General features: G+C 41.5%; 1 protein-coding gene across 14 annotated transcripts in view; it reads left to right on the plus strand.

Moving 5' to 3' along the window:
• Nucleotides 1–26,943, plus strand: part of LOC140487439 (nuclear factor 1 B-type-like) — a 628,152-nt gene that overhangs the window by 168,792 nt on the left and 432,417 nt on the right. For 6 of the 14 annotated variants that reach the window (XM_072586906.1, XM_072586916.1, XM_072586907.1 and 3 more), the window contains exon 2: nt 18,879–19,410. In XM_072586906.1, the coding sequence (XP_072443007.1) occupies nt 18,879–19,410 (532 nt within the window). Of the gene's footprint in view, nt 1–8,427; nt 8,536–9,494; nt 10,194–10,716; nt 11,950–12,187; nt 12,560–13,405; nt 13,474–16,060; nt 16,081–18,878; nt 19,411–26,943 lie in introns of those variants that run through there. The other 8 variants (XM_072586910.1, XM_072586911.1, XM_072586912.1 and 5 more) reach the window with 7 other exon arrangements.

Here is a 26,943-nt window from a genome sequence, read left to right on the forward strand (position 1 = left end):
TTTAGGTTTCTTCTATATCTTCCCCTACTCTCACCCTAAACCTATACCCTCTAGTTCTGGACTCCCCCAACCCAGAGAAAATACTTTGTCTATTTATCCTATAAATGCCCATCATAATTTTTTAAACCTCTATCAGCCTCCGACGCTCCAGTGAAAACAGCCCCAGCCTGTTCAGCCTCTCCCTATAACTCAAATCCTCCAACGTTGGCAACATCCTTGTAAATCTTTTCTGAACCCTTTCAAGTTTCACAACATCTTTCTGATAGGAAGGAGACCAGAATCGCAATAATCCAACCGTGGCCTAACCGATGTCCTGTACAGCTGCAACATGACCTCCCAACTCCTGTACTCAATACTCTGATCGATAAAGAAAAGAATACCAAACACCTTTTTCACTATCCTATCTACCTGCAACTCCACTTTCAAGGAGCTATGAACCTGCACTCCAAGGTCTCTTTGTTCAGCAACACCCCCTAGGACCTTACTATTAAATGTATAAGTCCTGCTAAGATTTGCTTTCCCAAAAACTTTATCTAAATTAAACTCCATCTGCCACTTCTTAGCCCATTGGCTCAAGTGTTCCAGATCCCATTGTAATCTGAGGTAAACTCTTCACTGTCCACTACACCTCCAATTTTGGTGTTATAGAACATAGAGCATACAACAGTACAGCACAGAACAGGCCCTTCAGCCCACAATGTTGTGCCGACCATTGATCCTCATGTGAGGTAAACCTAATGTACGAACTCTCAAATTTCTGTGACCTCGCTTCCACAACTGCTGCTGACAACGCATTCCATGCTCTCACAAATCTCTGTGTAAAGAACCCGCCTCTGACATCCCCTCTATACTTGCCACCAAACAGCTTAAAACTATGACCCCTCGTGCTAACAATTTTTGCCCTGGGAAAAAGTTTCTGGCTATCAACTCTATCTATGCCTCTCATTATCTTGCACACCTCAATTAGGTCCCCTCTCTTTCATTCTTTTTTCCAATGAAAAAAGTCCGAGCTCAGTCAACGTCTCTTCGTAACATAAGCCCTCCATTCCAGGCAGCATCCTGGTAAACCTCCTCTGAACCCTCTCCAAAGCATCCACATCTTTCCTATAATAGGGCGACCAAAACTGGACACAGTATTCCAAGTGCGGTTTAACCAAAGTTTTATAGAGCTGCAACAAGATCTCACGGCTCTTAAACTCAATCCCCCTGTTAATGAAAGCCAAAACACCATATGCTTTCTTAACAACCCTGTCCACCTGGGTGGCAATTTTAAGGGATCTATGTACCTGCACACCAAGATCCCGCTGTTCTTCCACACTGCCAAGAATCCTGTTTTTAATCCTGTACTCAACTTTCAAGTTCGACCTTCCAAAATGCATCACCTCACATTTATCCAGGTTGAACTCCATCTGCCACCTCTCAGCCCATCTCTACATCCTGTCAATGTCACGCTGCAGCCTACAACAGTCCTCTATACTGTCAATGACACCTCCAACCTTTGTGTCATCTGCAAACTTGCTAACCCATCCTTCAAACTCCTCATCCAAGTCCTTAATAAAAATTACAAAGAGTAGAGGCCTAAGAACAGAGCCCTGTGGAACACCACTCACCACTGACTCCCAGGCAGAATATTTTCCTTCCACTACCACTTGCTGTCTTCTGTCGACCAGCCAATTCTGTATCCAGACAGCTAAATTTCCCTGTATCCCCTTCCTCCTGACCTTCATGGGGAACCTTATCAAATGCCTTACTGAAATCCATATACACAACATCCACCACTCGACCCTCATCAATTTGTCTAGTAACATCCTCAAAGAATTCAATAAGATTTGGGAGGCATGACCTGCCCCTCACAAAGCCGTGCTGACTGCCTTTAGTCAAGCCATGCTCTTCCAGATGGTCATAAATCCTATCCTTCAGAATCCTTTCTAACGCCTTGCAGACAACAGACGTGAGACTGACTGGTCTGTAATTGCTGGAGACTTCCCTATTTTCTTTCTTGAAGAGAGGAATTACATTTGCCTCCCTCCAGTCCTCAGGTACGACTCCGGTGGAGAGCGAGGATGCAAATTTGGTCTGGCCCTGGCAACTTGTCAATCTTAATGTTTGTCAAAATTTTCAACACATCAGCTTCCTCAATCTCTATCTGTTCCAGCATGCTTACCTGCTCCTTAATGGTTTCATTCACTACAAGGTCCTTTTCTTTAGTGAAGACAGAAGCAAAAAACTCATTTAGGGCTTCTCCTACCTCCTCAGACTCTATACACAAGTTCCCTATGCTATCTCTATTGGCCCTCTCTTTCTTTGATCATTCTCTTATTCCTCACATACGTGGAAAATGCCTTTGGATTCTCCTTAATCCTTCCTGCCAAGCCTTTTTTGTGCCCCTTCTTGGCTGTCCTCAGACCATTTTTGAGCTCCTTCCTCGTTTGCCTGTAATCCTCTAGAGCTGAGCAAGACCCTTGCTTCCTCCACCTTACGTAAGCTGCCTTCTTTGTTTTGACAAGAAGCTCCTCCGCTCTCATCATCCAAGGTTCCTTTATCTTACCCCTTCTTGCCTGTCTCAGAGGAACACATTTGTGCATCACTCACAACAACTGTTTCTTAAACAGTCTCCACATGTCTATAGTGCCCTTTCCATGGAACAATTGCTCCCAGTCCATGCTTCCCAACTCACGTCTGATACTATCATAATTTCCTTTTTCCCCAATTAAATATCCTCCCATTGTGCCTGCTTCTCTCCTTCTCCATAGCTATGTAGAATGTGAGGCTGTTGTGGTCACTATCCCCAAAATGGTATCCCACTGCAAGATCTGACACCTGCCCCGGCTCATTGCTGAGCACCAAATCCAAAATGGCCTCTCCCCCCGTCGGCCTGTCAACGTACTGAGTTAGGAAACCCTCCTGAACACACCTTAGAAAACAGCTCCTTCCAAACCATCTGCTCGAAGGAGGTTCCAATCAATATTGGGAAAGTTAACGTCACCCATTACAATAACCCTACTACATTCACACTTTTCCAAAATCTGCCGACCTATGCTTTCTTCAATCTCCCTGCTGCTATTGGGGGGCCTGTAGTAAACCCCTAATGAGGTGACTGCTCCCTTACTGTTCCTAATTTCCACCCATACTGACTCAGTAGGCAGAACCTCCTCGACAAAGGTAACTTCTGTAGCTGTGATACCCTCTCTGATTAGCAGTGCTACACCCCCTCCTCTTTTTCCCCCCCTCCCTATTCTTTTTAAAAGTTCTAAACCCTGGAACATCCAGCAACCATTCATGCCCCTGAGAAACCCACGTCACTCTTATGGCCACAACATCATAGCACCAGGTACTGATCTATGCTCTAAGCTCATCACTTTTATTCCTGATACTCCTTGCATTAAAGCAAACACACTTTAACCGCTCCCTTGGTTCTTTCCCAGGAAATTCCTTCCCACCAGCTGCGCTACCTCTTCCTATTGCCTCATCTCCATCAACTCTCACCTCTGGTATATAGCTCAGGTTCCTACCCCCCTGCCATACTAGTATAAATCCTCCTGAACAACATGAGCAAACCTTCCACCCAGGACATTGGTCCCTTTCCAGTTCAAGTGCAACCCGTCCTTCATGTACAGGTTCCACCTTCCCCAGAAGGCATCTCAATTATCTACATATCTGAAGCCCTCCCTCCTACACCAGCTGCGCAGCCACGTGTTAAGCTGCACCCGCTCCCTGTTCCTCGCCTCACTATCTTGTGGCACCGGTAGTAAACCCGAGAACACTACTCTGTTCGTCCTGCTCTGCAGCTTCCACCCTAACTCCCTGAAATCACTTTTTATATCCTCAATCCTTTTCCTGCCTATATTATTGGTGCCAATATGTAATACAATTTCTGGCTGTTTGCTCTCCCCTTTCAGAATCTTATAAACCCGATTGGAGACGTCCCGGATCCCGGCACCAGGAGGCAACAAACCTTCCGGGAATCCCGATCCCTATCAGCAAACATACTAACCATACCTCTTATGCTCACATCCAAATCATTTATATAAATGACGAAAAGTAAAGGACCCAGCACCGAACCTTGTCCCACTCCACAGGTCAAAGGCCTCCAGTCTGAAAAACAACCCTCCATCACCACCCTCTGTCTTCTACCTTTGAGCCAGTTCCATATCCAATTGGCTAGTTCTCCCTGTATTTCATGAGATCTAACCTTGCTAATCAGTCTCCCATGGGGAACCTTGTTGAACATCTTACTGAAGTCCATATAGATCACATCTACCACTCTGACCTCATCTTTGTTACTTCTTCTTCAAAAAACTCAATTAAGTGTGTGAGACATGATTTCCCATGCACAAAGCCATGTTGACTTTCCCTAATCAGTCCTTGCCTTTCCAAATACATGTACATCCTGTGCCTCAGTAATCCCTCCAACAACTTGCCCACCACTGAGGTCAGGCTCACTGGTCTAGCATTCCCTGGCTTGTCCTTACTACCCTTCTTAAACAGTGGCACCACATTAACCAACCTCCAGTCTTCTGGCACCTCACCTGTGACTATCAATGATACAAATATCTCAGCATGAGGTCCAACAACTAGATCCCTAGCTTCCCACAGAGTTCTCGGGTACACCTGATCAGGTCCTGGGAATTTATCCACTTTTATTCATTTCATCCTCTGTTGTATGAACATTCTTTAAGATGTCACCATCTATTTCCCTCCATTAATATCTTCCATATCCTTTTCCACAGTAAATACTGATGCAAAATACTAGTCTAGTATCTCCCCCATCTCCTGCAGCTCCACACAAAGGCCATTTTGCTGATCTTTGAGGGGCCCTATTTTGTCCCTAGTTACCCTTTTGTCCTTAATGTATTTGTAAAAACCCTTTGGATTATCCTTAACCCTATTTGCCAAAGCTATCTCATGTCCCCTTTTTGCCCTCCTGATTTCCGTCTTAAGTAAACTCCTACTGCCTTTATACTCTTCTAAGGATTCACTCGATCTATCCTGTCAATACCTGACATATGCTTCCTTCTTTTTCTTCACCAAACACTCAATTTCTTTAGTCATCCAGCATTCCCTATACCTACCAGCCTTTCCTTTCACCCTAACAGGAATATACTTTCTCTGGATTCTCGTTATCTCATTTCTGAAGGCTTCCCATTTTCCAGCTGTCCCTTTACCTGCGAACATCTGCCCCCAATCAGCTTTTGAAAGTCCTTGCCTAATACCGTCAAAATTGGCCTTTCTCTGATTTAGAAATTCAACTTTTAGATCTGGTTTATTCTTTTCCATCACTATTTTAATCTAATAGAGTTATGGTCACTGGCCCCAAAGTGCTACCATACCACTTGCACTGCCTTATTTCCCAAGAGTGGTCAGGCTTTGCGCCTGCTCTAGTAGGTACATCCACAAACTGAATCAGAAAGTTTTCTTGTACACACTTAACAAATTCCTCTCCATCTAAACCCTTAACGCTATGGCAGTCCCAGTCTATGTTTGGAAAGTTAAAATCCCCTACCATAACCACCCTATTATTCGTACAGATAGCTGAGATCTCCTTACCAATTTGTTTCTCAATTTCCCTCTGACTATTAGGGGGTCTATATTACAATCCCAATAAGGTGATCATCCCTTTCTTATTTCTCAGTTATGTCCAGGAGAAAGTGAGAATTGCAGATGCTGGAGATCAGAGTCAAAAAGTGTGGCACAGGTTAGGCAGCATCCGAGGAGCAGGAGAGTCAATGTGTTGGGCATAAGTCCTTCATCAGGAATGTGGGGGGAAAGCACCCTTACCCAACCCCCCTTCCCACACCAAACCCCCACATTCCTTACGAAAAAGTTATGCCTGAAACATTGACTCTCCTGCTCCTCGGATACATTAATATGACTAGGCAAGGCTTTTGCTTGAGCAGTCCCAATTTTGGCGCTATACCCCATACATTAGAACAGAAGATTTTGCATCTTGGGCAGGACAGAATTTATCATTCACACTTCTGGTGTCAAGGTCAATGTCTTGGTCTGTCTGTTTTCATGACTTTTATGAGATAGAGTGGATTGATATAGTGGAGTGCTTGATGGATGATTGCAGAGGACATATGAGAGTTCTGTCATCTGGAGTTACATATAGCCCATACCAGGTAAGGATGTCAGATAGCTTTCCCTCAAGGGAAGCAGATGGCTTTTTATGACAATTGACAATGGTTTCATGACTATTTTAACCAACTTAAATTCTGGATTTAGAAATTTTTTTTTCAAATTTCTAGTTCCATCTTTGTACAAATGTGAGCCTCAAGAAAAATTACAATGATTATGTTCTCATTCTGAAGGAGACCACATGAACTGTCAATGGTGATATATTGTATTTCATTCAGGATGGTGTATGCTTTGGAGGGGAGGTTGCAGGTGTGGTGTTCCCAGGCATTGACTATATTTGTTTCACATTGTGCAGGTCACAGGTTGAAAGTTGCTGCAGTGCATTTGCATTAGGGCTGTACTGCTGCATCTTTGGACCAGCAGCCAAGCCAGTGAATCCTTAGGGTGCCGGATGAAGTACTAATTAAGCCAGCTGTTTTGAGTTGGATGGTAGATTCTTGAATGTTGTTGGAGTATTGCTGAACATGTGCCATGTTGATGGTGGACAGGCAGTGAGTTACTCACCATCTGAGTCAAGTAACTTTCTAGGCAGTATTGAATCAAGTATGCTAATGACGTGTCCCATTCATCTTTATTGTGAAATTATCCTGGCCTTTAAACTTGGAATGTTGGTCATTGGATAAACATATGGATGATAATGGAACAGTGTAGGTTAGATGGGCTTCAGATTGATTTCACAGGTCGGTGCAATATCGAGGGCCGAAGGGTCTGTACTCGCTGTAATGTCTTATGTTACATCCATTAAACATCACAGTTCATATTTGCGGCACTGCAGAAGCACCAGACTTATTGAAATGAAGGCAAATGGAAACTTGTTTAGTCTACTTTTACCCTTTTGACAGCAACAAAAGCCATTTAGGGCTCATGCGGTTAGATCGTCCTACAATATTTTTTTCCTATTCTTGGGCTATTTGCTATTTGGGGAGATGAACTTGAAACATCAAAGGAAAATCGGAGAGTTATAGTACAAACAAGTTCGGGCTAATCGTTACATGGTGGTCGCATACTGCTAATAAAACAAATTGTGGCCTCCGATTGTCTTTGTTTATTTTTATAAAGTGCTTTAACAGAATTCCCAATCACTGAATGCATTTAAGTGACTTTTACCAAACTGTTTTCTTCTGGATAGTGAAGACTAATATAAATACTAAGCGCATCGCATATACACTAGAAATAGGTATTTTAATTTTAAGTAGAAAATAGATTCAATGCACACTTGGTTAAAACTGGCTGCTAGTAATTTTGGAAGTAGGAATTTGCAAGTGCGGCGTTCAGCTTTTTTTGTGTTGCTGTACACAATAACGAGAAAATAACGTGTGAGTGGGAACAAATTAGATTGCAAGACAACTCCATAACAGGCACAATCATCTTTGGGCAGTTAAGAATGACTTAGCACAAATCCTGCAGAGAAAAAAATCCCCAGCTCCGCTCTGGTTTTACAACTTTAGACTGCTCCTTGGCGCTTGCTTGCTGCATTCGAGCAGATTTATGGGAATATTGCCCGCCCTCTACGTTGCACGACGGCTGAAGGCTGTTAGTCAGGGCGTGGGGAACTGCTGTTCATATCTGCAAACAGTTCCTTCACCCCAACACAGTAAACAGTCTGAGCACCAAAAAGAACAAAGTGGGGAGGGTTGGGAAGTCACGAGCAAGGGCACACTGATTTGATTGGGAATTATAAAGTCAAATGAAAGTGTCACACGAGCAGAGAGAAATCAAAACATTCACACAAGAAGGAAAGGTTGGAAAGCGGGCAAAAATTAAGAGAAGGGAGACTGGAAAACTTTAGAGAACAATAGCTTCTCAGAGGGAAGTCCGACAGGAAAAGTAATAAACCTCACAAAGATAAAACAAAAAGTGAGAGCGATCCGAGCAGATAAAGTGAAGACGGAAACGATGAGAAAACTGGAAAATAAGAACTGATTTGCCAAGGCAGAGGGAGTATGAGAAAAGAGAGGAGAACCATCATGCCAAAATTAAAGAATGACTCTCGCCCCCGCCCAATCTGAAAGGCAGGTTCCTGAGCACAGAGAGGGAGATGGGGGAGGGGGCAGGTTTCCTGGGGTTCCGCACAGCCCCGGAGAACCGACTCAAAATCAGAGCCAAGTGCAGAATTCCAGCATAAGGACGGCAGAGGGAGAGGGTGGGCGGGGAGATAGAGAAACAGACTTCGCAAGGGCAAACTGCCTGACTTTGACTTTGCCGCTGTTTTTTTTAAAGTCGAGGTATCGCTTCCGGTTTGTAAAAGGCCACTTTGAGAGAGAGAATAGACACGGGGGGAAAGCCTGTTCGCAGTTTGTGCAGAAGGTGCGCAGTTTGAACTTAAGGAGAGATGTGAAGCTTTTAAACCGTTGTAGGCAAACTGCAAACTATATTTTATTGCAGCATTGTGCAATGGTATGTGTTACAGAAATAATATCCTCGCGTTTTCCATGTTGTGTTTTAATTTCCCCTCAGGTTGTGTCTTGGCTGCAGCGAGTTTCCTTCCTCCCCCCCCCCCCAATGCTGTTTTCAGTTTGTATTTATTTGATTATTTTTTTGGCGATACTATTGGATTGTTTATGTCTGCAACCTTCAGTTCCCCCTCCTTTCTCTCCCCGATGTAGGTCACGCCGTTATCAGATGTGTTTGTAAAGCTAGCAATGAATCAGTCCTGGTTGGTGCTTGCGTCCAAAAAAGCGCTGAGCTTGGCAAGTTTCCCGACTTTTTAGATTTCTCTCCCTCTCTCTTCCTCTGGCTTGGCTCGACAGCTCCAAAAGAATTTGAGATTGATGGCAACGTTCTGTTGGCTGGAAGCAGACACTGCGGTCTTCTTAAAAACAAAGTAGAAAAATATCTTCATTTCTACGCCTTGCATTCTATTTTCATTTTGAATTTTCTGATGTCATTTTTTTCTCCTGTTTCACACAAACGCATTCTCTCTTTTGCTTTTTAACACCAAATGTGCAGTAAGTGGCGGTGAACAGGAATAGTTTTATTAATAGACCGGTGGGCGATGAGGGCGGGAAGGATTACTGTTGTCTGACACCACACGCCGCTGTGGCGTGATCGGAATGCTCAGGGGCCGTCTTCTCAGAACTGCTCCAGCTCGAGAGAAGGCCACTCGGGCCATCGTCCCTGCACTCCCCTTGCAGTGAACGTTAGAGCAGAGAGATGGAACTCACTCCACACAGCAATTTACCGCAGAGAGTTGTTCTAAAGGAAGAGAGAGAATTTTAGGGGGAGGGCGGGAAAGGTCAAGTTCGCACTTAAATTTGTCTTCTGCACTCTTGCCAGAAACAACACTTTAGCAGCCACTTCGAACCTGCCCTCCAATAGAAAGATTCGTCTGGGGGTGGAGAGAGAGAGAGAGAGAGAGAACAAAAGGCGGACTGAAAAACATTTCAAACTGCAACATATCCTATTTCGGCGACCTGTCAAAAAGTTTCAGCCATGGTCCGATACTGTAAAGTTCCGCAGCTATCCTTCACACCCCACCCCCTTCCCTTAAGAGAGAGGACCGAATATTACAGAGTCTTGAGCTACAGGACCTTTTTGCTGCAGATTTCCTTCCCCCTTTCTCCTGCCCACTGTTCAATTAAGATCGGAAAACAGCACACAACCCACAACAAACCAAAACTGCGGAGAGTTCAGTGAACTGTGGTTCACAAAGAGAACATGTTGGTTATAAATATTACCATTGGCGTTGTCAGCGGTTTTAGCCTTTTGTTATCCTGCCTTGGAGTTTGAACAATTTGAACAGGTGCACTTTTGTGGAAAAAATAAATTACTAGATGTATTTTGTTAATAATTAAACCTCTTTTAGGTAAAAGTGCACAGAACTGTTGAAATGTTACCTTTCCAACGCCACTGTGGATTTGATGACGAACTGGATAGAGAATGTTGGAAACTGGTTAAAGTCCATTATAAACTAAGGAGTGAAAGTAACCCCAGTAAAGAAGGCAAACGCTTTCAGAGTGAATGGACTAATTTAGTTCGAATTTGCAGTGAAGGGTTACGGCAATTAAAAAGGGTACCAAATGCAACACGATCGATTTCAAGGTGTCTACTCCCCCGTAAGTATACCTGTAACTGTACTTTGCAAATTGACACGTGTATCAAATGGGTTTTCCTCCCACATATAACCCCAAACCGCAAAGAAACGTATATTTAAAAGAAAAATAAAGAAAAAGTCCAGATCAATATTTTATTCACTTTGTAGTTTGAAACTCTAAGACAGTTGCTTAATTCTACGATAAAGCAAACATTAATAACGGACAATTTTTGTGCAAATACCGAACACATTCAAACAGATAGAAAATAACTGGTCACGTAGAGAAATAATTATATGAACTATCTCGACGTACAGTCACGGTGGGAAAATGGCTCTAACTTAGACGTTGCAAAAGCGAGAACTCCGCAGTTCCACTGCACCCCTACCCCCCAACACCTACCTCCGCCCCCCCCCCCCCCCCCCCCGTAGCATTATCACCAGGATAAATCTGCTGAAATATTTCTGATTTTACCATGTTGTTTAGAGTATGCCCGCAAATACATATTTGTGTAAATGCAGAATTTAAATTACATTCCGGTGAGGACAAACTAAAAGGTTATTAGTACATATTCAGCAGACCCCAACAACCATTAATCTTTGCGAACGTACTGAAAGCATTAGTTAAAGGGCGGCACACAAACCACACCACAAGACTAATGGTTTGTTCTTGGGATTAATTCTAGCCAGTGATCTCTAATTATCCCGAAGCATGTTGAAATCTTTTGGTGCAGGGGCACAATGAGGATTATATTTGGACACAACACAATTTGAATGTGTGCCTTATTGTGCCCCTCAATTCTGGCAAGTGCAGAAAGTTTGCCGTCAGGATGATGGGTGACAGGGGCTACTGAGTTGATTTTTCTGGCCAGTTTTCAATGGAACGATCCAGGGGCCTGTCCAGTTCCTGGAGAAGGTGTTCTTTTCCTTGCTCCGCGATCCGGGGATTTTCCATGCGACTGTCTCTTTTGCGAGTGCTAGTCTTCCGCTTGTGTGTAAAATAGCGAAAAAAGCCTCGTCAAGTTGTTTTAGAAAAAAAACGTGAGCATCCCTGCTGTGGGAAGACTGGCGGAGAAGTTCAGGGTCTTGGTGGATTGGAATGTGTGTGCCTGAAAGGAGAAGATCGAGTTTGTGTAATAAATATTAGAGACGATCGCTGAGGCTGCCATAGCGGTGCTGAGGGGTAAAGGAGGGAGCGAGGGGCTACTTTTATTTCGCACCCCCCTCCCCGCCCCCAACTACTCCCCGGTTGAAAGAACACTGGAGACAGAGAAGCAAATCAGCAGTTGTACCTGGCGAACCCTCCCCTTCCTCCTAAACTGCCAGCCCCCCACCCATCCCAGATCATTTCCAGTGCCAGGCTCTGTCTCCTTAAGCCTCAGGTTTATAACTGCGGTGAATGGAAAGTTTCGCCTGGTATTTGTGCTCTGGTCTAGCATTGGGTGTTCGCTTCTGGCAGCTTACTGAGCTGCACCATTTGACCGACTGCAAACACATCCAGGATATATATCCCACTGGAAAATTCACTAATCTTGACTCCAGGTTTTTTTTCTCCCCTTTGCTTCGGGAAACTTGCCATCGGATCTTTAGGCGCGAATACCGACAGACTTTGCGACTCTTCACATCAGAGTTTTTTTTTGAAATCCGACAAGTATATGAATGGATAACACGTTACACGGAGGCTCTTAAGATCTGTTGGAGTTGCTCGTGGGTTTTGACTTGTCTTTTGTTTTTATTTTGCCACCGGGATGATGTATTCTCCAATTTGTCTCACGCAGGTAGTTGTATTTTTAATATCACATATTGATTTGTGTATTTTTGGGGGTGGGGGCGCAGTGCGTGGTACGTTACTTTAACTGCTCTGGTAGTTTGTAGAAGGTGTTTGCGGATCGCGGCGAGTTATTTCTTTCCCCTGGAACAGCTTAGGAAGAGCTATGGAGTGCCGCAGAGCCGGTCCTTTACCAGCAACAACAAAAACAAAATCTCTCTTTTTCTGTCTCTCCACCCCCCACCCCCCCCCCCTCTCTCTCTCTCTCTCTCTCTCTCTCTCTCACACACACACACACACACACACAAGTGGCAGTCAAACTGATTATTGCTGTAGATTCGGGAGTAAACTGGCAGCGAATGGATGGGGATGTGTCACTTACCAAAGTGGCCAGACTCTGAAGAAAGCAGTCGCAACAGGGAACATCTTTAGATAGAAATAGCCCGCGTCTACAGCAATGTACCTGCCAGCGAACCTACATTTTCGACTTTTTATTTGAGGCCTTTCCCTTCCTTTATTATTATTATTTAAAAACGACGAATTCCATCATGTGGGTTCTTGCAAAATTGTGCCATTCCTGATGAAGCATTGACAGAATAAACAGTTATCGGTCACCCTACCAGGTTAAAATTAACTCACCAAGAGTGTTTTTTTTTGCTACGTATTTAAGTTTCTACTTCGCTTTCAACGGCAATTCCCAGTCATTATATATATTAACGGTCCGTAAAGATATGAATATAGGGTCATTGGACTTAGGAGACTTACATGACATTTGTGTTTTAATACTTTTGCAAGTAACCTAGCTTGCTCACTGAGAGGCAGTTTGAAATTGCGTTCTAAGTTTGAAATGTACCATATTGCAAAGGGACTTCATGACGGGATTACTTTTAAAAGTTTATCATCTGCTTATTTTTCATCATTCTATTGATGTTTAACTATTTGTGTTGAGAAGTATCACTTATTGAATGATTTATTAATGACTGCCTTTCTTTTACATTAAACTTCTGAGGGGATTGAATACAGAACAGTATTTGCTCGAGTGTAAAAATTTTTTGTTCCTTTGGAAATTCTTTATCCTTCTTGGATCTGGGGATTAAGGAATGGATCGCCCATTGAAAGCACAGGGTATGGGACTTGGAATTGGTTAGAGAAGTGATTATATCTACAATAATCTATTAAAATAGTTTGAAAAAATGATGAGTGTATTTGAAATGTATTCACACACTAAAAACTGTTAAACTTGCACCTGAGAGAATATTTGGTTTTTTTTAAAAAAAGTTTTTAATTAGCTGCAATTAAACGTTTACATATGTAACAACGTTTTTAAAGCCACACAAATATTTTGAAAGGTGAGGTACAACAAAAGTTTGGAACTTTGACATTCACTTGTGTCATTCATTTAAGATCAAGATTGTAATTTTATTAAATTGTTCAAGTAGTGCTATAAATATTAGTATGCTGGCAACAAAGATTGACAATTGTGACGGCTGCTTCCTCTCAACAAAATGAATTAATTTTTGCTCTAAAGATAGTGGTGGTAAGTGCAGTAGATTTATTTTTTAAAAGATAGATTATGTAACAAAGGACATCTAATAATAGCATTCTCAATTCAAAATTGTATGTTTAATTGTTGAGAATGATAATGCTTTTTGCTTTGCTGTATTTTGGCGTATGTATTTCTGGAGGTTTTTTTGACATTGATTAAACAGTGCAACCAAATAAGTAGGTGAGCCAAAACAATTTAGCCAAATTATTATTATTGAGTTTGTTTTCAGTCAATGTTTACATGTTAAAAATATTTGTAACAAACTTCACAGATATGGTAGTGTTTTTAATACCAGAACTGTTCAAATAAAATATGGCTAGCTTGTTTACACAACACAAATGCGTCCGTTTGATTTGTGAGTCCTTATTCAGAAAAGTAAATGCAGTACTTTTTTAACTGAGAACAAGTGAACACAAAGCTATATTAATGTGTGAATTGGGCACAAAGAAAGCAAAATTATGTGGTTTTCATAATTGAGAACAGTCATACATTTGTTTAGCTAATACTTTTTGTTTCCCACATTCTGTTTTGTTTGGCGTACGGATGAGATTAACTGAGATTGGTTTGTTTTCTATAAGATGTGACTGCTCAAAGAAATTAAATTTGAATTACTTCAGGGGCAAAATGTAACAGATAACCTTTGACATAACTATCATTGAAATAAACAGAAATATGAAGTTGAAGGATTTTAGAATTATAATGATCAATTTTGCAACTACTGAAGACATTGGCCATTTTGTTCATATTCTATTCATGAGACTGGTTGCAGTAAAACAAAAATCAATTTGAAATTTAAGAGCACATTTTTGTGGATTATTTATGCACTAATATTGCTTTACAATATTTATGTGATAATTTAAAGCTGCCTTCCTGTGTTTTTTTTTAGTATTCCATGAATGTCAATTGAAAGAGAAGCAATTGATGATTCAGTGTAAATTAACCATACATAATTGTAGTCTCAACAAAATCTTTTAAAGCACTACTTGTAAAATATTGTCACTTACATCTTTGCATGCTTAGCGACACATCGGATAAAAGTGGAGGGAATAATGATCAATTTTTGTTTAGTGTCAAAATGTACATGGTTGTCAGATGTGGCATATCAGCTTGAAGATTTTTGTGACAATGCTACAGCTTGTTAACAAAATATTGATGCTGAAGCAAAGTTATAAATCAATGTTCTTGCATGTGATTGGTCTACTCTTTTACTCGGTATCTAGTGAATTGTTTGAGCTATGTATGTAGAAAAAGCTATGATTTAGCTTTAGCCAGTTGGAAAACCTTGCAACATTCTACTTACTGACCAGAGTGAACAATTATGCTTTATTTAAAAAAAAACAGGCCTTGAACCAAAAACTACAAAGTTTTGGTTTAAATCAATTTAATTTTAAGAACTATAAACATGTTTGAACATTTTTATCCAAGCTGCTATTATGGCAAGGGTATATGCGCTCAGACCCAGTTTCTTATTCATAGTGATTTGGCATCTTAAAATGTAAATACTATCTTAGAGAAAAATGAAAAATGTCTCGATAGAGAAGCAGAAATGCTTATTTTTAAAAGAAATTAGTTGATTAAAATGATGGGAAAGAAAATATTTCATTTTTGATGTTGGCAATGGTGGCAGATAGCAATTGCTTAAGCGCTTTTAAGGGATTTGTAAATCCTGCGCAAGTGTGCATGTTTAGTTTGAAATGATCAGTTTATAGTTTTAAGTGCATTTCTGTACATCTTTGGTTGTCCATGGCAATCTACCAAACAAAATAACTTGAGTTCAGTGACATTGTCTTCACTTTGGCTGTCTAAAAGCAACACCACTGGCAAGGCAAGAAAACTTGTTGTAAGATTGCCTTGGCTTGAAATTAAAATCCGTGCCAATTCAAAGTCTGTCATTTTAAATGAGAGCAGAAATGATACTTGCATTCTTTTATTTTGGAGCCAATATTTTTCAGTTGAATGCTCGTGAGTTATTTCAAGTAAGTTTTAATTTTGTTGAGGTATTAACTTGCAGAGAAAAATGCATTGTTTTTGGAGAGTAATGTAAATATGTAACTTTGTATTTCTTGGTGTTTCTGAGAATTGGAGAGAAGGGTAAAAAGTAGTATTGTTACAATAATTGAATGCAGTGCCCTAAATGTATTTGTTCGTGATATGGGGAATAATACGGGACCTCTTATATATGGCAAATGTGTAGTCTTATTATGAAAAGACCGATAACATTTATTAATTAAATGGTAGTTAATAAATTAACAGGATCTCTAAAGTCATAATAAATATGTTATAATTATTTAAAATTATTATTGTAAATTTTTCATAATTCTTAAAAAAGATTTAGCCATCTGTCAATAAAAATAAAGCTCCACTTAAACCATTAGAAAAGCAAGGAGGAATTTTCTTGAACTGGTTTGCGTGTTATATGACGAATTAGGATTGCAAGTGGCTTCTTAAACACTTTACATAGAGAACAGTGTGCAAAGGTTAAGTGAAGTGGTTCTAATTTATTTCTGCACACACTAAACCAACATGATAAATTGCATTTCGAATGACTGAAGTTGAAAAAAATGCTGGAATGGAGGGCGGTGGTGGAGTTGAAAATTAGTGAGTAGTAAAAAATCTTGTTTTTGTAGCTCAAGACATTTTTGAAACTCCTTAATGTTTACAGCTCAGATTATCAGGTGCAGATTGTTGTAGGCCTGCAATTGGTAAGCATTGTGAAAACAATTTTTTAAAAGTGGCTGAGGTAAATTGTTCGTTGCTGTTCGAGGTGCATGAAATATTAGAAAAAAACAACTTTACTCTTTTTTTTTTTATGCACCTGATTTGAAACCAAAATGCCCCTGTAAACGGATAGTTAGAAAAGCAAACAATAGGAGTACAGGAGAGGAGCTGAATCATTTTGACCAGGCTGTGGTTACCCAGAACAGAGCTGCTATTCATGCAAAAAGAAATTTGTGGCTTAACTCTTTATTGTCTTCTTATTTTATACAAAACCACCAAGATCATGATAAATTTTATTTTGATTTTAGTTTCCTGCCTTGAAGAAAGATGACATTTAACAATCAAATTCTCAATTTGTACATACATATTCCATTTATGCGGCAAACTACTTCATTGGATTAAATTTAGGAAAAAAAGAGAGTAAAATATTGTAACACAAAATGTTGTGGAATAGGGCAGGAATTTTCTATTTTTGTTGAAATTTAATTGTCCATTGAATCTATGGAAGTGTTAACCTGTTCCTGATGAAGATGATGATTTAGAGTCAAGAATGTTCTGACATGATCTTTAGCTTTAACTTGTTAAAATATAAATAATCAGGTAAAACAAAGAATTTAAGCTTCACAGCGTTGCTGGCTAGGCTAGCATTTTTTGCCCATCCCTAATTGCCCAGAGGACAGTTAAGGGTCAACCGCATTGCTGTGGGTCTGGAGTCACATGCGGGCCAGACCAGGTAAGCATGGCAGTTTCCCTCCCAAGAGGACATTAATAAACCAGATGGGTTTTTCCCAAGGTTCAACAATGGTGTCATGTTCATAATTGGATTCTTAGTTTTAGATTTTATTCAATTCCACCATCTACCATTCCAGACTTTGAACCCAGATTTACAGAATGTTACTTGGCTCTCTGGATTAACAAATGAAGGGCTTTTGCCCGAAATGGCGATTTCAAAGCTACTTGGATGCTGCCTGAACTGCTGTGCTCTTCCAGCACCACTAATCCATTGTCTGGATTAACAGTCCAGTGAGAATACCACTAGTCTATCGCCTCCCAATTAGTTGCATGTCAAGTTATCATTTTCATTGTGCAGCATCAGCTATATAGAACATAGAACAGAGAACAATACAGTACAGTGCAGGCCCTTCAGCACTTGATGTTATGCCGGCATTTTATCCTACTCTAAGATCAGACTAATCTACTTCATTGTATTATCTTCTATGTGCCTATCCAAGATTCGCTTCATTGTCCCTAACGTATCTGACTCTAGTACGACTGCCAGCAGTGCATTCCACGCACCTACCACAGTCTGTGTAAAGAACCTACCTCTGACATCTCCCCTAAACATTCCTCCAATCATCCTGAAATTATGGCCTTCCTTACAGCCATTTCTGCAATGGGAAAATGTCACTGGCTATCCACTCTATCTATGCCTCTCATCGTCTTGGACACCTCTATCAAGTTACTTATTGTCTTCCTTCACTCCAATGAGAAAAGCCATTGTTCTCTCCACCTTTCTTCATAAGACATGCCAACCAGTCCATGCAGCATCCTCTGCACCCTCTCTATAGCTTCCACATCCTTCCTATAATGAATCAACTAGAACTGAACACAATATTCCAAGTGTTGTCTAACCAGGGCTTTATAGAGCTGCAGCATAACCTCACAGCTCTTAAACTCAATCCCCCTCTGAATGAAAGCCAACACACCATACACCTTCTTAACTTGGAAGTGTACCTCAAGATCTCTCTGTTCCTCCTTACTGCCAAGAACCCTACCCTTAATCCTGTAATCTGCATTCAAATTCAACCTTACAAAATCAATCACTTCACACTTTTCCAGGTTGACCTCCATATTTTAAAATGTTTTAGAGTAATCACTGTGCGTGATCAGTATAGCAAATTAAGTGGCATTATGGGGCTTCCTAGCCTGCTGTGAAATGGCACTTTGAGCATGTTTGTTCTGTTCCCTAAAAAACTACAAAGTAGAAAGCAAAGCAGAAATTGACTGAGGAATTAATGTGTCTGGTAGAAATGTTTACTTGACTTCTTTAATTCTGACATTCCTAACCACCTTACATTTTCAACAATAGAATAGCAACACCCACCTCCCTCCCCACCCCCACCTCCACCACCCAATGCCCATCTTGGCCCCTGCTGAATACTAACTGGGGTTAGTAACTGGGATGGGACTGCAGTTCAGGACTATCAGATTGTTTGATGAGAACTGGCAATGAATCTATTGGAACATGCACTGTTTTCTCCTGTAATTTCTTGAGAGGATCCTCAAAAGTGAAAACTATAGGTAAACTGAAATCATGGGATTTAGCTAGTAATTATCTACAGAGTGAGGAGGAAAACATATTGCTACATTCACAGTTCTGCTCACAAGTCTAACTGATACTGGTCACCCTTTTTTGGCTACTTGTTTAAAATAGCTTTGCTTTTCTCAAGCACTATGATTGAGCACCATATTCCTATCAAAGTAAATGTACTAGTTGGATATTATTAACCATTGGAAATATAATTCTCCGTGATGAAATTAAAAAGAACCAAAGTCAAATGTGCAACCTTTTTTTAGATGTTTAGCTTTTCAAGTTTCTCTTAATGTAATTGTGATAAAAATAAAATTGTTACAATTGCTGACTTCTTTCTGTTATTCTTCTGCCTTTTGTATTAAAGGATGAATTCCATCCATTTATTGAAGCACTTCTTCCACATGTTCGTGCAATTGCATATACCTGGTTCAATTTACAAGCCCGAAAACGTAAATACTTCAAGAAGCATGAGAAACGAATGTCTAAGGATGAAGAAAGAGCAGTAAAAGATGAGCTGCTGAGTGAGAAGCCAGAAATCAAGCAAAAGTGGGCATCAAGGTTACTTGCGAAACTCCGCAAGGACATCCGGCAGGAGTACCGGGAGGATTTTGTGCTCACTGTTACAGGCAAGAAGCACTCTTGCTGTGTCCTGTCCAACCCTGATCAGAAAGGCAAGATGCGAAGAATTGATTGTCTACGGCAAGCTGACAAGGTGTGGCGTTTGGATCTAGTAATGGTGATCCTGTTTAAAGGCATCCCATTGGAAAGTACTGATGGAGAGCGTCTTGTCAAATCCCCACAGTGCGCCAATCCACTACTCTGTGTTCAGCCCCATCACATAACTGTATCGGTGAAAGAGCTTGATTTGTTTTTGGCTTACTACGCTCAGGAACAAGGTAAGGCGGCATGTTTACTGGCATGCTTATTGTTAGAGGGCCAGAGACCTGCACCTAATTTTTAAGGTTTAATTCAGAAAAAAATGTATTCACTATTCTAATCTATTATATTGAAATTGTGTTACAATCACATCGAACAAAATATTCAATTGGTCCTGATCAAACCATGTTGCCAGTATTACATTTAGATGGAAAATGTCGTAAGATTTTTGATGTAAGATAGTCTTGTGAATGCAGGATACTAAAATTTATATAAGCCATATGATTTCAGAAACATTCATGTTTTGAAAATAGCTGTAAACTAAATATGATACTTGCATAGATTTTAATTTGAGCAATTGACTGACTGCCTATTTGTAAGGGACCTTTTCTTTCCTCTCTGGGGCTGCAGCTGGAGGTTGAATCTTAATTTCATCTTTAAAGAGTCAATAATGAAACATTCTCCATAGTACAGAATAAATATGACCTTTTAGCCAATAACATTGCATATTATGCAAAAATTGTTGAAAGCTTCCTTTTTCAACAGAACTTAGATTTGAACTATTTTAAGTGCCCTTTCAAAATCACGTTTCTCCTTTTACATTTCTTATTTCCTGGTACGGGAAATATTTCTAGCTGGGATACCTGACCCATTCCAATATCATCTTTAACTAACTGCAAGGAGATTTAAGGGATTGGCTGAAATTGTGAATTCTGTCTATGATACATTACTTCCTCTTGTCGCTTCTGGATTTCCTTGACGTAAGAAGAAACCACTCATTTGTAAAGTCACTTGGTGGCACAGAACCTGGATTTTGATGAAAAGAAAGGAATGTTGCTGAAGTGTTTCCTGGTGCACCTGTCAGGCCACATGTGTTCTTGAACTGCAGCATGCAACTCTCTTCTTAGCATTTGATAATCGGTGGGTTTGCATTGCAGAAAGGGGCTTACTTCTGGATCTTTTCTACAGTCAGTATCTTTGTCAATGGGGGAGGATCAATATTGAAGCTGTCACATGACCTGCGTGGTATTTGGGAAATGAAGGGAAAGACTGTCAACAACCATCCCACTGTTCCAAACATAGAAGCATGGAAAAAAATGTTGGAGTTGGCCATTCATTCCTTCGAATCTGCACCACCATTCAATATGATCAGGGCTGATCATGCAATTTCAGTATCTCATTCCTGCCATCCTTTTAGCCACAAGGGCCAAGTCCAGCTTCCTTTTGATCTAATTAATGAACTGGCCCCAGCAGCTTTCTGTAGTAAAGAATTCCACAGGTTCACAACTCCCTAAGTCTTGAAGTTCTTCCACATCTCAGTTCTGAATGGCTGACCCATTATTGTAGACTGTAGTCTTAGCATTCCTATCCCATCGCTTCTTTCTTAATAAACAGAGGAAACCATCTTCTTCCTGTATCTCCATAATTTCCTTCATTACTGTCGTGATTGTAAAGAGGTCAGCTAGGTGAACATCATAGAATATGCGTTCTCTGATTGGGGCTGTTAATCTGGTTCAATTAGAGAGCCCTGGCTTATAGATAAAAAACAGGAGTGTTCACTTTTGAGAGCTGGCACTGAGGGCGCTGGATCAGTTTCAAGGACTTCCCATGTGTAGTTAAAGGGTGACTTTGGTGACTGAATATCAACCTCTGTGAAATTAATTCAGCGACAACAAGAGCAAAGCATGCTGCTGAAGAAATTCATTTGCAGCAGTCATCTTAGAGTTGTGGTAAGCATTTCTGGCATCATGTTGTTATTTAGGAAGCTTGACTGATCTGATCCGCCCATCGAAGACTGGCCCAGTAATGGAATGAATATGTCATTTTATTCTGGGAAACTGACATTGAAAGAGATGAAAATCAATGAGTAATTCTATGACAGCTTGTGGACCTGCAGCTTTTTCAGTTATTCAGAACTTAACATTCTTTGAGACACCAGATACTAAAACTTTCAAGAGTTGTCAGATTTCATTAAAGATAATTACACTCTCCTGAAATTCAGAATGGCTATCGCTTTTACTCTGCAACATGAGAAACTGGGAAATCCTATATTTTTGACTGGGTTAAGATGACTGGCAGAGGCATGTGACTTTGTTTAACATTGAATAAGATGCTGAGAGATTATTTGGTATTTTGGATTATTGATTAGGTGCAAAAGCGCCGAACACCTGAAGCCTATCTGCACTTCAAACACGCATTACAATTGGTTTTACCATTGGAAAATGCTACAAGTTGAGCATATGAGTTGCACAGTATTCCAATGGAAGTGGACACCCTTGCCCATCCAACTGAGCACACAAAATGAATCAAGGCAATTGCGTACCCTTACTGAGGAATATATTTTGAACAGAGGGACTCTAGGTCAATCCACAGCAATACACCAAAACAAGGCCAAGTCTGGGCCAAATGGTTAAAACTTTCTGCAGGATCCAGGCCAGAAAGCCATTGTACTTGCTGCTGGTATGTGGACTTGAGATGGCAAAAGTCCCACCAAATAAAGTAAGAGAGGCTGGTATCCAGAAGAGTAAGCAATGGGGTTCAGGCCTCTGACATGGAGCCTGTCCCCGTTGCTCAGAAGGGAAGGGTGGAGAAGAGCAGAGCAATAGTTCTTGGGGACTTGATAGTTCGGGGCACAGATAGGCGGTTTTGTGGGGGTGAGAGAGACTCACGTTTGGTATGTTGCCTCCCAGGTGCAAGGGTACGTGACGTCTCTGATCGTGTTTTCCGGGTCCTTAAGGGGGAGGGGGAAGTCGAGCCCGAAGTCGTGGTCCACATTGGCACCAGATAGGAAGAGGGCTGAGGATGTTAGGCAGGCTTTCAGGGAACTGGTTTGGAAGCTCAGAGTTAGAACAAAACAGAGTTGTTGTCTCTGGTTTGTTACCCGTGCCACGTGATAGAGAGTCAAGGAATAGGGAGAGAGAACAGTTAAATGCGTGGCTACAGGGATGGTGCAGGAGGGAGGGATTCCGGTATCTGGATAACTGGGTTCTTTCTGGGGAAGGTGGGACCTCTATAAACAGGATAGTCTACACCTGAACCTGAGGAGCACCAGTATCCTTGGGGGGGAGGTTTGCTAGTGCTCTTTGGGGGGGTTTAAAATAACTCTGCATGGGCATGGGAAACTAGACTGTAGCTTTAGGGTGCAGGACCTGGAGTGTAGGGAGGTTAGGAAAATGGCATCAATCTCGAAGGAGGGTGCCTGTAAACAGGAAAGTGGCTTGAAGTGTGTATACTTCAATGAAAGAAGTATACGAAATAAGGTAGGTGAACTTGCAGCGTGAGTTGGTACCTGGGATTTCGATGTTGTGGCTATTACGGAGACATGGGTAGAACAGGGACAGGATTGGCTGTTGCAGGTTCCAGGGTTTAAATGTTTTAGTAGGGTCAGAGGTGGGGGTAAAAGAGGGAGAGATGTGGCATTGCTTGTCAAAGACAGCATTACAGTGGTGGAAAGGACGATGGATGAAGACTCGCCGTCTGAGGTAGTTTGGGCTGAGGTTAGAAATAGGAAAGGTGATGTCACCCTGTTAGGAGTTTTCTACAGGCCTCCTAATAGTTCTAGAGACATAGAAGAAAAGATTGCGAGGATGATTCAGGAGAAGCGTGAAAGTAATAGGTTGGTTGTTATGGGGGACTTTAACTTTCCAGATATTGACTGGGAAAGCTATAGCTCGAGTACGTTAGATGGGTCGGTGTTTGTCCAATGTGTGCAGGAGGGTTTCCTGACACAATATGTGGATAGGCCAACAAGAGGTGAGGCCATACTGGATTTGGTTCTGGGAAACGAACCAGGCCAGGTGTTAGAATTAGAGGTAGGTGAGCACTTTGGGGACAGTGACCACAATTCGGTGACTTTTACTCTGGTGATGGAGAGGGATAAGTGTGCACTGCAGGGCAAGAGTTATAGCTGGGGGCAGGGAAATTATGATGCAGTGAGGCATGACTTAGGATGCGTGGCTTGGAAAAGTAGGCTTCAAGGGAAGGGCGTAATCGATATGTGGAGCTTGTTCAAGGAGCAACTATTGAGTGTCCTTGATAAGTATGTGCATGTCAGGCAGGGAGGAAAGGGTCATGTGAGGGAACTGTGGTTTAATAAGGAATTGGAATCCCTTGTTAAAGGGAAGAGGGCAGCCTATGTAAAGATGAGGTGTGAAGGTTCAATTGGGGCGATTGAGAGTTATAAGGTAGCCAGGAAGGTTCTGAAGAGAGAGCTAAGAGCAGCGAGAAGGGGACATGAAAAGTCCTTAGTTGGTAGGATTAGGGAAAACCCAAAGGCTTTCTATAGGTATGTCAGGAATAAAAGAATGACTAGGGTAGGAATAGGTCCAGTCAAGGATAGTAGTGGGAAGTTGCGTGTGGAGGCTGAAGAGATTGGGGAGACACTGAATGAATACTTTTCATCAGTATTCACTCAGGACAGGACATTGTTGCCAGTGTGAATACTGAGTCACAATTAATTAGAATGGATGGCTTTGAGGTATGTAAGGAAGAGGTGTTGGAAATTCTGGAAAGGATGAAAATAGATAAGTCCCCTGGGCCTGATGGCATTTATCCTATTCTCTGGGAAGCAAGGGAGGAGATTACAGAGCCATTGGCCTTGATTTTTATGTCCTCGTTGTCTACAGGAATAGTGCCAGAAGACTGGAGGATAGCAAATGTGGTTCCCTTGTTCAAGAAGGGGAGTAGGGATAACCCTAGTAACTATAGGCCGGTGAGTCTCACTTCTGTTGTGGGCAAAGTCTTAGAGAGAATTGTAAGGGATAGGATTTATGAACATCTGGATAGGAATAATGTGATCAAGGATATTCAGCATGGTTTTATGAAGGGCAGGTCGTACCTCACAAACCTTATTGAATTCTTTGAGAAAGTGACTAAGGAGGTGGATGAGGGTAAAGCGGTAGATGTGGTGTACATGGATTTTAGTAAGGCATTTGATAAGGTTCCCCATGGTAGGCTAATGCAAAAAATAGAGAGGTATGGCATTGAGGGTGAGTTGGAGGCTTGGATTGGGAATTGGCTGGCTGGAAGAAGACAGAGGGTAGTAGTTGATGGTAAACGTTCATCTTGGAGTTACTAGTGGTGTTCTGCAAAGATCTGTTTTGGGACCATTGCTGTTTGTCATTTTTATAAATGACCTGGAGGAGGGGCTAGAAGGTTGGGTGAGCAAGTTTGTGGATGATACGTAAGTTGGTGGAGTTGTTGACAGTGAGGAAGGATGTGGCAGGTTACAGCAGGATATAGATAAGCTGCAGAGCTGGGCAGAAAGGTGGCAAATGGAGTTCAATGTAGCTAAGTGTGAGGTGATTCACTTTGGTAAGAGTAACAAAAAGATGGGGTACTGGCCTAATGGTCGGATACTTGGTAGTGTGGATGAGCAGAAGGATCTTGGTGTCCATGTATACAGATGTCTGAAAGTTGCCACCCAGGTAAATATTTCTGTGAAGAAGGCATATGGCATACTGGCTTTTATTGGTAGAGGAATTGAGTTCCGGAGTCCTGAGGTCATGTTACAGTTGTATAAGACTCTGGTGTGGCCGCATCTGGAGTATTGTGTGCAGTTTTGGTCGCCATACTTTCGGAAGGATGTGGAGGCACTGGAACGGGTGCAGAGGAGGTTTACCAGGATGTTGCCTGGTATGGTAGGAAGATCGTATGAGGAAAGGCTGAGGCACTTGGGGCTGTTTTCATTGGAGAAAAGAAGGTTTATGGGTGACTTGATAGAGGTGTACAATATGATTAGGGGTTTAGATAGGGTTGACCATGAGAACCTTTTTCCATGTATGGAGTTAGCTATTACGAGGAGGCATAGCTTTAAGTTAAGGGGTGGTAGGTTTGGGACAGATGTTAGGGGTAGATTCTTTACTCAGCGAGTCGTGAGTTCATGGAATGCCCTGCCAGTAGCAGTGGTGGACTCTCCCTCTTTATGGGCATTTAAATGGGCATTGGATAGGCATATGGAGGATAGTGGGCTAATGTAGGTTTGGTGGGCTTGGATTGGCGCAACATCAAGGGCCAAAGGGCCTGTACTGCGCTGTATTTTTCTATGTTCTATGAGTGCGCTCACTGGAAAGTCCACCTGCATCTGGTTTGGAACAGTTAAATTGCTCAGCAACTTACAAGTCAGACCCAATCGAAGTAACTATCTGGTTAATTGGTCACCCAGTTTTCATGGAGATCAATACCGGCCGTTTCACTGATCACGGAACCAGTCTTTAACAAAGTTCACTGTGGACTACAACTCTTATGTTTGCACAAGACTTTGGCTAGACTAAGAACCTATACCAGGGAACCTTGACAGATTAAGGTTCAGTTCTGGTGTCTTATGCAAAGCGGCTAGTTCAGTTACCACTGATTATAGTAAAATGTGCATGCCCTAGTTTATGGTGCAAAATTGGTTGAGAAAGAGCCACCTAGCTCAACACTTTTTGATTCGAAAATGGCTGGAAAGTGAAGGAACTCTCAAACCAGTACTGTTTGTGGAATGGGCAGTTATGGTCATAACGATTGTGAAACCCAACATGTCAGTTTGCCATTGTGTGGATTTAAACAGTAAACTGCTTTTTGCAGCTGGATAAATACCCAGTCACTTGCATAGATGATTTATATGCAAAATTGGTAGAGGAGTTGTCCTTCAGGCAGCTGGTGATGGAGTCATTCCTGATGAAGGGCTTTTGCTTGAAATGTCAATTTTCCTGCTCCTCGGATGCTGCCTGACCTGCTGTGCTTTTCCAGTACCACTCTAATCTAGACTCTGGTGATGGAGTCATGCATACTTACAATTGTAGTTAAATGAAGATTCCTAGAAGTATGCTACAATTTATATCCATAAGAGTTTTAAACAAGAAACAAGACTGCCATATGGTCAACCTGTGCAGTTTTTCAGTGGACAATGGAGAACATTTTGAAAAGTTTATCCCGGTCACCATTTATCTAGATGATGTATTAATTATAAGGGAAGACCGATAAGGAGCACTTAGAGAACTTGGACATAGTCCTAAGACATTTGTCCCTGGTGAGCATATGCCTTTGAAGGGAATAATTGTGTTCCAGCCATCCCAAATGGGCTACAGTTTTGACAAGACCGGCTTACCACTGTTGGAAGATAAGGTGAGGGTGATCAAAGGTGCCCCGGACTGAAGCTTAGGTCTTTCCTTAGGCTGGTGAATTATTATGGAAACTTCACGTGTAACCTGACCTCCATCCTGGCGCCTTTGCATCAGCTGTTAAAAAAGGCTCAGCCTTGGAAATGGTCACAGACCAAGCTATAGCTTTCAGGGAAGTGAAGAAACAGCCATCATTGTCTAAGGTGTTGGCACACTGTGCTGCCATGTGAGATCTGGTATTGACATGGCATGCGTCCCCATACAGCGTCAGGGTAGTAATGGTTCATAGGTGGCCCAATGGAGAGGAATGCTCAATAGTGTGTGCATTAAGGACTTTAGCTAATGCAGAGTATAAATACACTCAAATAGAGAATCAAGGTTTGGTTGTTAGATTTGAAGTCAGAAAGTTCCACCAATACCTTTATGGACATAAATTTGTATTATTAATGG

Source organism: Chiloscyllium punctatum, chromosome 2 (assembly GCF_047496795.1).
Source record: "Chiloscyllium punctatum isolate Juve2018m chromosome 2, sChiPun1.3, whole genome shotgun sequence".
NCBI classification, from domain to species: domain Eukaryota; kingdom Metazoa; phylum Chordata; class Chondrichthyes; order Orectolobiformes; family Hemiscylliidae; genus Chiloscyllium; species Chiloscyllium punctatum.